The following is a 14,465-nucleotide window of genomic DNA, read 5'->3' as shown; positions in this document are numbered from 1 at the left end:
TGGTGACATACCCCTACTCCAAGGCCCTGCATGTGTGGGTGGTTGTGGTGGAGCGGGAAGAGGGAGGCAGCTGGAGATGGGGAGGGAAGGAAGGGAGGGGCAGGTAACCCCTCCCTGGGGCCAGCTCCCCCGCTGACCCCAGTAGGCACTCCCACACTCCGCGACCCGCCAGGGGAAGGGGGCCCAGGCCCATCCAGACCGGGGCCCAGTGCAGCAGCGCCCCCCGGCCCCACAGAGCCCGGGACAGTCCACCCAACCCCACCACAGAGAAAACTGCACCCACCCCACCATCAGTTTCTAATTGTGATACTTTATACTGCTGGCAGTGTTTTATTCTTTTATGTAAGGAGTTTTTTTTTCTTTTTTAGAGGAAGAGAAACATTGGTTAACATTTCTCTTGTCTGTTGTTTCTGTTTTGTTTGAATACAGCTTTGTAAAGCTAGTTCATAGGCAAAAGTTTTGTAATTTGTATTATACAAATTGCAGCAATTTCCCTTAGAGATGTGGATTCTTATTCTGTTTGCAACAAATTTAGCATTAATAAATGATGTGAAAGAATTTTGTAGTTTTCATTATTGACGTTTTTAAAAACTACAAATCAGGGTAAGCAATATTTTTTTAAGTAAACTTAACTTAATTGAAATAGAGAGAAATTAACAATTTGATTGATTTGAATATAAGTTTGGGACATAAGTGTAAAGGAAACAAATTATTTTGGTACACTTAACACGACCTTAGTTGGACTTACTAATAATATTTGACTAAGTCGTATCCACAACAGTTAAGTTAAAGTAGCTTAAAAATATATGTTGGTTTTACTCGCTTAAATTAAATTCAGTGTACTTAAAAAATATTTCTGGATTCAAACAAATTTATTTTGTGCAACAACTTGTCATAAAAAAAATTGAGTAAATTGAACAAAACATTATTTTCAGTGCAGGCTTTTTGAGCCATGCCTGGCCACAGCACAGGGGCTCCACGCCACAAGTACCCCAACTCTTGCTCTAGGGCGGACAACCATCGAACCAACCGGACTATATCCAGGGACAGCACAACCAGCCAAGACTCCTACAAGGATCCTCATGGGGAGCAAATACGTGACCACTCCCGCTATTCAGAGGGCAGGTATGGTCGAGGAAGAAGCCACCCTCGAAACGGCACAGGAAGGGGTTCAGAGACAATAGGATTTATTCCGGGGTCGGCAGACAGCGTGCCGAGCAGCAGGCAGTCCTGTGCCTCCATGGGCTGGAGTAGCTGTAAGGCTCTTATCTGTTCTGTTCTCACCTGTGGATTTTATGGCACCCGGGAGCCCTGGGTTAACAAGAGCTCCACAGACCATACCCCCAAAACGGTCGGTGACCCTCGACCTCCTAACGGCATAGCTGTGAAAACCCCTGGCATGTCTTTGGAGCCCAATAATAAGCAGCCCAAGACCCCCAGGTTGCCCCTGAATGACAGTTTCCGTTACCCAGATGTGCACATAGCAGGTCAGAAGGTAAAGTACCCAGTTGCTGACCCCAAACGGGGTCGCGCATCTGGTAAAGGGGATAACCAGCGGCCGGTCAGCAGCACCAGCCTTATATCCTACGAAGACTACGACTTGGATGAGCAGAGCGACAAAGACATTGACTCTCTGATCACCAAGAAGCTGCTGGAGCTTTACGCCCTGCATCAGATTGACCAGCTGGCCAAGTGCACCTCTGATTCCTCCTTCTCCCGCGAGATCAGCGAGCTCATCTACAGCATCGCTCAGGACTACAACCTGGAGGATCAAGAGGCCGAGTGCAAGCTGGTGCACGGGGTCATCCGCATCAGTACGCGGAAGGGCAAAAGGAACAAGGGCTACCTGTCGACCGGGCAGCATCATAACAGCAGGAGGGATGGGACCCTCCCCGACAGTGGCAACGAGACCATGACAAACACCTTCATGAGCAGTGATTTTCCAGAGGTGAAAGTGTCGGAGCAGACACCATCAGACGAGCTGGCGAGAAAGATGAGAAATTACAGCGGGCGAACATATTCCTCCAGCACTACTATGGCTTACTCAGCGTACCACCACGACACTGAAACCTACTCCTCAGGCGCTCCTCTGATTCTCTAAAAGTCAAACAAAAACAATGAGATGTAGCCAGTTACATGTTATGCATTGTGATTTATTTTGAAATGTACGTTCATTCATGTCGTCTTACATAGTCAGGGACTGAAATCCACCTTCAAAATATACTATGAGTGCTTAAGCAGTGTGTTTGTTTTATTCACAAGACAAGAATAGACGGTCTTAATATAAAGTCAAAATAAAACTAAAGCAAAAAGCTCTGTCTCTCCTGAGTGGTTAAGGCTTGTGCCTTGTTCAACCTCATTGCTCATCTTACTAATTTAGAATAAATAGGATGTCACCAATTATTAGCTTCATAACTACAACTGTAGACACTCATCATGGTTCACTCGCTTGATAATTAAAGCAGTTTCTACACTCATGGAAACAGACAACACGTGGTACATGACACATGTGGCAAGATCACAAACCTTGTCAAACACAATAGGAAATCATAACAACGTGAGGAGAGGGACAGGTGGACTTCTTTGGTGCTGCAGGAACTACCCAGGTACAGAGGGAGGAAAATGTGGAGCTGTTAGCAACATGTTCAGCACCACTGCTGCTAAATTTGGGACATTTTGCAAAGTCACTTACATCTACGCTTAGTTAACCCCTGTTTTAAGGACAGTAGTGGGTTTGAGCAGGATTCGAACCTGGGCCTCCTGGTCTCAATGCGGCTATTCATCCCATTGTGTTCTCAAAGCATTTCATGCGACCTTAAAGCTCTCACGAATTACATTAAGTTGCTGAACCCTGACCTCTGACGTGGCAGATTAGTTGGCTTAGCTATAAACTTTGGTGTGTAACTCTGTATGGATCGAAGAATGTATTGACAGTGGGGGTCTGCCTGTCGTAAAATGAGTAAAAGCTGCCTCAGCCAGATAAACAATAGAATTAGAGGAAAACTACTGAGGAGGGGGATACAGGGCAGCCCCGGCCTCTCCTCCAGCTGGGATATCCAAAGAATCGGTGAGGTCAAGAAGTAAACCTCAAGGCTATATTTTGAAAAAAAAAAGGAATTCCCAGCATCCTTAACTCTACAGAGCTCCATTAGTTCAAATGTACACAAATCAAATTGGTTATGAAATCAGTAATGAAATCAATACATGCTAAAATAATAGCTGTATGGGTTCAGCTTGGAGTAAAATGTGTCTTTGAAATCACCTAATATCAGCTCACTTGGCCTAGATTTAGTCAGGTTAGGTTGTAGAGCATTTTGAGTGGATTATATTGGCTAGGTATCATTAACCTATACGTGTACTTCCACTAAAACAGCCAGTGTAGGCTTTCAAAAAATAAAAATAGAACTCAATATTTCATACAGAGATAATACCTTGCAACTATAAATGTAATACTTTCAGTCATATTTGTTGTTTTTTTAATATAATGTTTTTAAATGTGGGTGATAACTTTTAAAGGTTTATTTCTTTTCTGATAGTGTTTCATAGTAAAACAAGAAGTGTTGTGATGTCTTGTACTATGAAGGTATGATTGTAAAGAGCAAACGGGTGAGGTGTTTCAGGTGTGCAGATCCGACTACAAGCCAACGAAATGAAGATAAAAAATTTCAGAGGTGGGCCATTCTGGTGTCACAAATTTATGAAACGAAAAGGACTGTACATCTGACAGAGTGGAGAAGTGTGAAAACATCCACGATCACCAACAGATTTCAACCGGCTGGACTGCTGCTTGATGGAGATGAGGACACCGCCACGGCCCTTCAGAGGGTGTTCGACTCCAACACTGACAACGAGAATTTTTTTGGTTTTGAAAGCCGACACTGGAGAAGAGGACTTTGGTGGTTTTAGTGCGCAGGAAGAAGAGAAAGATGGTGGTGAATGACTGACTTTTCTTCTTGTTAAAGCCATGTTACTGCACCTGAGCCTAAAAGGTAGGCCAAATCGTTTTTTCTGGTGTGCTGTAGGTTATTGTTATGTACTACTACATTTGTTACTCGTTCTTGTAATTACCGGTACTTGTACATAAAAAGTTGTGCAAATATGTACCGGTAACTTGTTTTTCAAAATATTAATACAAGGGATGTGTTCCCAAACAGCCATCTCTTTCCTGATAATCCCCTTTGTGCATATTCTCTTACATATGGTAAGTAAACATTAAAGCACCTGCGGCTTTTAGTCAGGTGCGGCTGATGTAGGTACAAAACAGGATTTTCCCCTGATTTTAGCTTGTGCGGCTAATATTCAGGTGCGCTTTGTAGTCCGGAAAGTACGATAATTTAATTTCAAGGGGAAATTAAGTCTCACTGACGTTAAAGGCCAAAGAATAAAAGTGGGTTTTAAGACGCAATTTAAAATTGGACAGTGAAGGGGCCTCTCTAACGTGCAAGGGCAAATTATTCCATAATTTTGGAGCCACGATAAAGAAGGCCCGCTCCCCTCTGAGCTTCCTCCTGGATCTCAGTACCTCCAGGGGCAGCTGACCTGGGAGACCGACAGGGTGTGTGGAGATGAAGAAGCTCAGAGAGGTAAGGCGGGGCAAGACTGTGAACATAAGAATTTTAAAATTAACTCTAAAAGACACAGGGAGCCAGTGCAGTGAGGCTGGAACAGGGGTTATATGCTCTATTTTAAAAGTTCCTGTTAGGAGTCATGAAGCAGCGTTTTGAACCAGCTGCAGACTTGAGAGCAATGACTGACTGACCCCCACGTAAAGTGCGTTACAGTAGTCCAGGCGCGAAGAAATAAAAGCATGGATCACTGTTTCAAGGTGCTGCCTTGAAAGAAAAGATTTTACTCTTGCCACTCGCCTTAAATGATAAAAACTGGACTTCACCACTGCTCTGATTTGGTTGTCCAATTTAAAATCACCATCCAACTTAAAACCAAGATCAGTAACAACAGGTTTAAGATAAACTTCCAGGGGTCCCAAATCTACAGAGAAGGACTCGCAGGGACCACTGGGTCCAAACACCAACAACTCTGTTTTCTTTTCATTAACATTTAAAAAGTTTAGAGCCAACCAACCTTTAATGTCATCTAGGCATGTTGTGAGAGGTTTTATGGAGATGCCACCCTTCTGCTTCAGGGGCAAATAAATTTGGATGCCATTATCATCTAGAAAATCTTTCAGTTGACTAAAAACAATTTTCTCTAAAACCTTGGAAAGTAAAGGGAGCTTGGAAGTAGGCCTATAGTTCGCTAAAACTGTGTGATCAAGGCCAGGTTTCTTAAGCAGTGGCTGCACTAGTGCATGTTTGAAACTTGCAGGAACCACACCAGAAGACAGACTGCTGTACCTTCTCTCTGTATTTAGACTCATTGTTGTTGGTGATGAGACCCACCACTGTTGTGTCATCTGAAAACTTGATCATGTGATTTGAGCTGTACTGTGCAGTACAGTCATGTGTTAGCAAGGTGAACAGCAGTGGACTAAGCACACAGCCCTGTGGTGATCCTGTACTCAGTCTGTGTTATTTCCTATGGAGACAGACTGGGACCTGTCAGTTAGGAAGTCCAAGATCCAGTTGCAGAGAGTGATGTTTATTCCCAGTAGGTCCAACTTCTTTACCAGCCTCTGGGGAATGACAGTGTTGAATGCTGAGCTGAAGTCATTAAACAGCTATCTGGCATACGTGTCCTTTTTGTTGAGATGGGAGAGAGAAAGGTGAACAGCAGACGAGATGGCATGATTTCTGGAGCGGTTTGGGCAGTAGGCAAACTGTAGCAGCTCCAGATTTGGTGGAAGGTGAGTTTTCATGTGCCTCAATACCAGCCCCTCAAAGCACTTTGCGATGATGGGTGTAAGTGTCACCAGCCGGTAGTCATTGAGGCAGGAAACAGTGGCACTTCTTTGGTACTCGGGTGATTTTTGTAGTTTTGATGCATAGATCAGTGGTGTTTTTAAGATTGTCCAATCTGGGGGAGGGGTGAAGCCTTGTATGCTGAATGTTTGAGTAAACAAGGTCTAACATGCTGTCCCCTCTTGTCGCAAAGTCAATGTTCTAATGAAATTTGGGCAGAACTGATTTTTATCAGGTATCTCTCCCTCCTTTTTTGTGACATTGGCAGGACTTTTGTTTTGTTGTAATTATAAAAGACCAAATTGGTTGTGAGAGTTGATCATTCAAGATCAGCTTAGCAGACAAAACACAGTTTAAGTGTCATGGTGAGCTGTGCTGGAGGCTAGAGTAGGGCCCAAATACAGGACTCTGAGACAATATTAACTTAGAGGCAGCTTTTTTTGATATAGTAATTACATAAAGCAAAGTACAAGACAAAACACTAAAAGAAGCAAACAAAAGATAAACTTGAACTCAGATCTTGGCAACTGAAGCACTCATAACCAGATATAACTGAGAGAACATGAAAGACACTCTATGGCACAGCTACTATGGAGAACATGACAAAGAACAGAGGGCACACATGAAGGGTAACGAGGAGATGGGTAACAGGTGTGAACACAGCTGGGACTAATCAGTCATGGCCAGACACAGAGGAAGGAAAACCGGTTACACTTTGTTTTCTTTTATTTTTCAATACCAAACTGTCATAATACACATAGGTACATATAGAAATGATCTTTTTCTTTTTTATAGCATATAAAAAAAAAAAAACATAAATGGGATGAGTACCTGAATACCCCCACTCCCTCCCAATAATGTAAAAATGAATATGTTACAGAGGAAATGAATTAACCCATACAAAATATACAAAAAAAAGCAAGAACAAGAAATCAACAATAAGATAGTAGTGCGTATCCTTATAGTTTAATATTAACATTAATAAATATTGATAAATCTTAAATATTAAGAGTAGTAACAATATTAATATTACTGAATCCCTGCTCAGCGGTTGAAACAAATTAATAATGCTGGAATATCTTTAAATAAAGCATTCTTATAAGGTAGAACAGCCACTGCCGGGAATAGCAGAACAATTTGTACACTGTCATATGGTGGACTACAGAGAGAGTTCTACTTTTCTAAGTATTTAAGTAATGGTTTCCAGTGAGTAAAAAAAAAAAAAATCTATTGGATGAGCCTCTGATGGAGAATTTTATCTTCTCCAATTTTAAGAGTCCTAAGATATCCTGTAGCCACACTTTAATTAATGGTGGCTGAGATGATTTCCACAACAACAAAATTATTTTTCTAGCGATGAGAGAAGCAAAGGCCATAAGGTTATTTTGAATAGTTGTAGTATGAAGGTTATTTGGTGGTTTTCCAAATATAGCGATATGTGGAGTCGGAATCAATTTTATACCCAATATATCTGAAATTATTTTGAAGAATTGATGCCAAAATTCAGACAACCTAGGGCACGCCCAGGACATATGAGTAAGATTGCAAGGTATCTGTGAGCATGTGTTACATTTATCATCAAATTTATCTGGGTAAAATGTTGACAGTTTTTCTTTACAGTAGTGTAATCTGTGGAAAATTTTAAATTGTATTAATGAAAGTCTGGCACAACTACAAGACAAATTAATGGCCCCTACCGCTCCATCCCACAACAACTCAGAAAAACTCATATGGAGTTCTGACTCCCATTTCATCTTGGTACTGTTTAAAAGAGATTCACTAAAATCGGATTTAATGAAATTAAAGCGAGTAACTTGTTCGTTAAAACTTGCAAAAACCTCATTTACGTATAGATCATCAGTACCTTTATGTTCTAAAACAGAGAATCTTAAGTCAATCTTTGCTGGAACAAATAAGTTATTGTGGCAGATCGGGGTTGCAAGAGGGAGGGTGAGCCAACCAAAGTGTCAAATTTTTAATGTTTCAGTAACAACTGGGTTGGAAGACCGGTTTAATAGGGATGATTGTGAGGTATCACATGCTAAAGCAAGTAATGACGAGGAACAGGAGGCTGCTTCACTCTGGCACCAATTAGTATAGGGAGACATACACCACAATAATGTATTATACGTGTTAGATGCCCAATAACACAGCTTTATTGCTGGAGGGAAATGGCGAAACAAACTGATAAGAAACTACACTGGGAAGCAATACACTAGCACACAGAGAAACACACGGCCATGAATGAGGGAGAATGCGACACTGAACAGAGGGAGACACAGACATAAATACACAGAGATTTAATGAGGGAGGTGGGAGCACATGGGGAACACAGCTGACACAGATAATCATAACGAGACAGGGCAGGAGCAACACAACATGACACATACTGACGGGAGACTGTCAAAGTAAAACAGGAAGTACACAGAGGCGCAGACAGGAGGAGAGAGGGAGCACGGGGAGAGCACAGACATAACAGGCTGGGGAAAACGTGGAATAAAACACGAGGGGAAACGAGGGCTCACAGATACAAAGAGGGGCACACAGGGGGTAAAAGTCACAAAGGGAAGTCAAATAAGGAACAAAATTCAAAAATACATGAAACTAAGAATGCTGGGCCAACATGGCCCAGGATCATGACACCTCCAGCTGATCTATCCCCATAAAGAAGCGAGCGAGCCCTTGGACGTTTACCGGCCCAAATAAATGATGAAATAGTGTCATTTATAGTTCTGAAATAATTAGACAGACAAATGGGCAAACTTTGAAATACATATAGATATCTAGGTAATGCATTCATTTTAACATGCATTAACGTCTAAGGTGCACCATCAACACTAAACACAAACATGAAAGCAATGTTATGTGATTTGATTATTTTCATTTTATGTGCACATCAAAATGTGTGTAAATGTGTTGCTAGGCAACCAGGAGTGCCACAGTTGTTTTACATTGATTTCTACACGGTGAAAATATCTCCTGTGGTAATTCTAGATTGAAATGGTCATAGTTTATTTTTCCCACACATCCCCAAATTCTCTATATGGTGATAGGAGAAGCTGTGTTACTGTTGTGGATTTTTATGACATATATATCATACACTGGACATATATTCACATGTACACTATGCAATCATATATATACACAGATTCTCTCTCTCTCTCTCTCTCTCTCTCTCTCTCTATATATATATATATATATATATATATATATATATATATATATATATATATATATATATATAAATAAAACACCCAGCACGCCCCTGCGGGCGGTTTATCCTTCAAGCTCGGGTCCTCTACCAGAGGCCTGGGAGCTTGAGGGTCCTGCGCAGTATCTTTGCTGTTCCCAGGACTGCGCTCTTCTGGACAGAGATCTCCGATGTTGTTCCCGGGATCTGCTGGAGCCACTCGCCTAGCTTGGGAGTCACCGCACCTAGTGCTCCGATTACCACGGGGACCACCGTTACCTTCACCCTCCACATCCTCTCGAGCTCTTCTCTGAGCCCTTGGTATTTCTCCAGCTTCTCGTGTTCCTTCTTCCTGATATTGCTGTCATTCGGAACCGCTACATCGATCACTACGGCCGTCTTCTTCTGTTTGTCTACCACCACTATGTCCGGTTGGTTAGCCACCACCATTTTGTCCGTCTGTAGTCAACTGAAAGATTTTCTAGATGATAATGGCATCCAAATTTATTTGCCCCTGAAGCAGAAGGGTGGCATCTCCATAAAACCTCTCACAACATGCCTAGATGACATTAAAGCTTGGTTGGCTCTAAACTTTTTAAATTTTAATGAAAAGAAAACAGAGTTGTTGGTGTTTGGACCCAGTGGTCCCTGCGAGTCCTCCTCTGTAGATTTGTGACCCCTGGAAGTTTATCTTAAACCTGTTGTTACTGATCGTGGTTTTAAGTTGGATGGTGATTTTAAATTGGACAACCAAATCAGAGCAGTGGTGAAGTCCAGTTTTTATCATTTAAGGCGAGTGGCAAGAGTAAAATCTTTTCTTTCAAGGCAGCACCTTGAAACAGTGATCCATGCTTTTATTTCTTCGCGCCTGGACTACTGTAACGCACTTTACGTGGGGGTCAGTCAGTCATTGCTCTCAAGTCTGCAGCTGGTTCAAAACGCTGCTTCATGACTCCTAACAGGAACTTTTAAAATAGAGCATATAACCCCTGTCCCAGCCTCACTGCACTGGCTCCCTGTGTCTTTTAGAGTTAATTTTAAAATTCTTATGTTCACAGTCTTGCCCCGCCTTATCTCTCTGAGCTTCTTCATCTCCACACACCCTATCGGTCTCCCAGGTCAGCTGCCCCTGGAGGTACTGAGATCCAGGAGGAAGCTCAGAGGGGAGCGGGCCTTCTTTATCGTGGCTCCAAAATGATGGAATAATTTGCCCTTGCACGTTAGAGAGGCCCCTTCACTGTCCAATTTTAAATTGCGTCTTAAAACCCACTTTTATTCTTTGGCCTTTAACGTCAGTGAGACTTAATTTCCCCTTGAAATTAAATTATCGTACTTTCCGGACTACAAAGCGCACCTGAATATTAGCCGCACAAGCTAAAATCAGGGGAAAATCCTGTTTTGTACCTACATCAGCCGCACCTGACTAAAAGCCGCAGGTGCTTTAATGTTTACTTACCATATGTAAGAGAATATGCACAAAGGGGATTGTCAGGAAAGAGATGGCTGTTTGGGAACACATCCCTTGTATTAATATTTTGAAAAACAAGTTACCGGTACATATTTGCATAACTTTTTACATATATGTACAAGTACCGGTAATTACAAGAACGAAACATGTACTCTGCTTTATAAACGAGTAACAAATGTAGTTGACAAGACTTCACTCCTGCTGATCTGCCAGATCATTCTGTTCAAAGTATCTGGCAACAAGACAGATGATCAGGTTGAGGGCGGGCAGTTTATCATCTTCCTGGCTGTCCAGCGTGCTGCGGAGCTGGGCGCATCTCCGTGCAAGCTGTCTGATGGATGAGTGAGCTTGACGCTACATGACGATTCGCGGCTCCGGGACTGACTCGTTGATGGATTTGTGAGGCAGGACGTTGGCACCGTTCAGGTAAAGCTCGTCATTGACGATCACGTCCTCCCCCAGCACCGTCACATTCTCCATACGCACCCACTGGCCGACTGACGAGCTCCACCCCACGATGCAGCTCTCCAGCCACGAGTGCGATCGAACCCTTGACCCTTTCAGCACCGTGCACCTCTTTATCCTCACGCCATCCTCCACAACAACGCCGGCGCCGATGGTGCAGTTCTCCCCGATCTGTGCTGTGGGATCAACCAAGACGTTGCCGAGGAAACCGGGGCCTGTGCGTAATCTCTCAGGTGCGTGTTGTCGTACTGACTGGAGGTACATACACATCCCTGTCAGGAAGTCTTTAGGCTGGCCGATGTCCATCCAGAAACCTTGCAGCTCCATGGCATACAGCTGTCCCTCCCCTGCCATGACAGGAAATATTTCTTTTTCAATGGATGTTGGTCTCAGCTGGATCCTGCTGAGCATGCTCGGATTGAAGATGTACATGCCGGCATTAATTTTGTTGGAGACAAAGACCTGTGGTTTCTCCACAAAGCGATGGATCCTCCCGCTGTCCGCCTCATACACCACCACACCGTACTTAGAGGGCTCTTCCACCCGTGTTACCACAATGGTTCCCTCCTTGCCGTGGTTGCGGTGGAACTGCAGCAGATCTTTGAACGGAAAATCACAGATGACGTTGTGAGTTGAAAACGAAGAACGGCTCACTGTCATCATTCAGAAAACAAAAAAACATATACAGAATGTACTACAAGGACAGAAGCTATGACTTGTCTGAAGACCTGACAGGAAACACTGCTTTACTCCCTGCACAATTAAATCATCCACCTCTGTATGCACAACCCAGATGTGACTGCTGCAGTAAATCTTGGGCATCTCTGTTTAGTCTCCTTGGTTTCTGTCCCATCTTGGATTCAGTCTGAATCTCCCGCCTCTGCTCCGATGGCTCCGGCCAACTCCTCTTCATGGCAACGCAGACAATCACGGATGAGTTCAGCAATGGCTCTCTGTGTTCTCCTCTCCAACTTCTCCAGTTTCTTTGCCACATCGCGCTTTAGATCCCAGTCTGGTTTTCTTGGGGCAAGATTGGCTAAATCCACTTCCTCAATGATGGGCTCTGGATTATAATTTACTTTATCTTCCACTGATGCTGGATTGGCCTTAGGCACCGGTATTTCCTTTAGCTCTTCATCCTCTGGAGCGTAATTCCTCAATGTCAGTTCTCTGTGTTCCTCTTGAGTGGCCTCTTCTAATGTGGCTTTTTTGCTCTCTGGCTCACAATCGTCCTGCTCTCGCCCATGAAGCTGTTTCTCTCTTAGCACCTTTAGCCTCTCCTTCCTCTTTAGAGCCTGCTCCTGCCGAGTCTTGCCGCGTCCACTCATTTTAACAAGTTCTTTTCTTCGTAGTATCGAGACTAAGAGAAAATGTGGCCCGATCAGCTCAAAACCTCGCTTATATTTCTGCAGGGCGCGGGCGGATTCGTCACGCACCAATCGCAGAGAGGCTTGCGGCAGCGCGCAAATTCAATGCACTTTTCTCCAATGAGCAGCACACACCGAGGCGGGGCGATGCTACACGTGGAGCCCGTCACCAATCACGAGCCGGAGCGGCACCGCGTCACAGCCAGTCACACACTTTAAGAGCAGCGACTCTCCTCTGTTCGCTACATTTTCTGCTCTTGTCACAGGGGGGGAAGTGAGGAAGAATGGCACGAACCAAGCAGACTGCTCGCAAGTCTACTGGCGGTAAAGCCCCCAGGAAGCAGCTGGCTACCAAGGCCGTCCGTAAGAGCGCCCCGGCCACCGGAGGCGTCAAGAAGCCCCACCGTTATAGGCCCGGTACCGTGGCTCTGCGAGAGATCCGCCGTTACCAGAAATCCACCGAGTTGCTGATCCGCAAGCTGCCCTTCCAGCGCCTGGTCCGCGAGATCGCTCAGGACTTCAAGACCGACCTGCGCTTCCAGAGACATCCAGCTGGCTCGCTGCATCCGCGGAGAGAGAGCTTAAGCTGCACGCTCTCCTACCAACAACGGCTCTTTTCAGAGCCACCTCACTCACACCAAGAGCTCGCTCCTTTATTCTTATTCTTAGTATAGTTTTTAAATCTTATGCTCACACTTCAATCTTCATGCTGTTTCTATTCCTGAAATTACAGTTGCCATCAACATGGAATTCACTGACTTCAGTTACGAAATTTATATTTATTAAAGTATTTTTCAAAGAAACCTGTTAGTCACTTAAACTCAAGTTCACTCATAAAATGTGTCCTTCATAATAACGTTACAGGCTATGCTAGGCTTTGGCCCACATCAGTCTGAAACTGTATGTAACCATAAATAACGTGTTTTGGAAACTAACTGCACAACAGGCAGCACTATTAGTTCTCTCAGTCTCCCACAGTAGCATTTCCAATTTTGATTGAAACTGTCAGAGAAAACGGCAGCCTCGAGCAGGCCAGGATATTAGTTTACAGAGGCTGTTAAAAGTATGTGTCTAACGTTAAAATGTTGGTGACACAATAATTTCATCCTAATGGTGCTGACATATTCATAGGGTTAATTTTTGAGACAAAATATCATGAGGTAGTCATGATTTTGCAAATATTCCACCTTGGAGTGCACTTTGCACAAATTGTTTTAATAATGGTGTAGTGGTGGAGTAATGGTGACACAAGATCACAGGTGAAGTTGGATGATGACTTGGTGGTTCATGACTGTATTTGAAGCACATGTGTGACTGCATGTATGTGGAATGGCTCACTGTTATTCATCAGGTGACAGAGGCAGCTCTGCCATGTTGTAGCTCGGACAGAGGTGAAGAGGCGAGGTCACAGGTGACTGACTGATGATTTGGTGCTATAGATTAACTAGTATTTATTATCATGACAATTGTTAGGCTGCTAATGTAAATTGTTTCATTAGTGTATATTTGACAAAGAATCTGAATTGACATGTCTCACTTTTTATATGGCACAAATCCATGTGTTATTTTATCAGGTAGCAATATGTCCTAGTGCAGTCAGAGGGGAAGAGCCAGGCCCAAAGGTGAGGCACATCAAGCACACAATAATTTTAATCTGAGGATAAAACGCATGTACTGAGGCTGAAAGAAGCTTCAGTGCTCTCACAAGACTAAAAAGATGGCTAAGGTCAACAATGACTCAAATGAGATTAAACAATCCTGATGTATGCCATGTCCACCAGGAGAGACTGGACAGTATAGATGTAAAACAAATATGCCAGCAGTTTATCTCAGTTAACAAGAGGAGCAGGCATGTGTTTGGCTCCTTCACATGGACATTGAGTTGTTGTGTGGGACACCAGTAGTCCATGTCTTTTGCTGTAACAGTAGTTCATGTTGAGAATAAAACATCCCAGCTCACTGATTTGATTGGGGCAATATTGTGCCTAAAATGTTGCATCGTTTTGCCGAGAGATCTTTTGTGGTAATCGTAGCTAAGTGGTTTTATGGACAAAAACCACCAGGTTATTCAGTGTTCCCTTAGTGCTAATGTGTTAGAGATGTTGGTGCACTATAAC

General features: G+C 43.4%; 2 protein-coding genes and 2 pseudogenes across 2 annotated transcripts; 2 read left to right on the top strand and 2 right to left on the bottom strand.

The window, feature by feature from the left end:
• The first annotated feature begins 952 nt into the window (after positions 1–952).
• Positions 953–2,101, top strand: LOC101468399 (keratinocyte differentiation factor 1-like). The gene has a single exon (XM_004576363.4). It carries the CDS (start codon positions 953–955, stop codon positions 2,099–2,101), a length of 1,149 nt encoding a protein of 382 aa, XP_004576420.4.
• Positions 2,102–10,632: 8,531 nt separating this feature from the next.
• Positions 10,633–11,839, bottom strand: LOC112432591 (mannose-1-phosphate guanylyltransferase catalytic subunit beta pseudogene; annotated as a pseudogene).
• A 2-nt stretch (positions 11,840–11,841) lies between these two features.
• LOC112432590 (coiled-coil domain-containing protein 12 pseudogene) lies at positions 11,842–12,309 on the bottom strand (annotated as a pseudogene).
• A 312-nt stretch (positions 12,310–12,621) lies between these two features.
• Positions 12,622–13,022, top strand: LOC112431766 (uncharacterized). Its single transcript, XM_024800490.2, has one exon. The coding sequence runs from the start codon at positions 12,633–12,635 to the stop codon at positions 13,020–13,022; it is 390 nt and encodes a 129-aa protein (XP_024656258.2). The 5' UTR covers positions 12,622–12,632.
• Positions 13,023–14,465: the final 1,443 nt, after the last annotated feature.

Source organism: Maylandia zebra, linkage group LG3, assembly GCF_041146795.1.
Source record: "Maylandia zebra isolate NMK-2024a linkage group LG3, Mzebra_GT3a, whole genome shotgun sequence".
NCBI classification, from domain to species: Eukaryota; Metazoa; Chordata; class Actinopteri; order Cichliformes; family Cichlidae; genus Maylandia; species Maylandia zebra.
The sequence above is the reverse complement of the archived record's forward strand: the minus strand, read 5'-3'. Positions and strand labels throughout refer to the sequence as shown.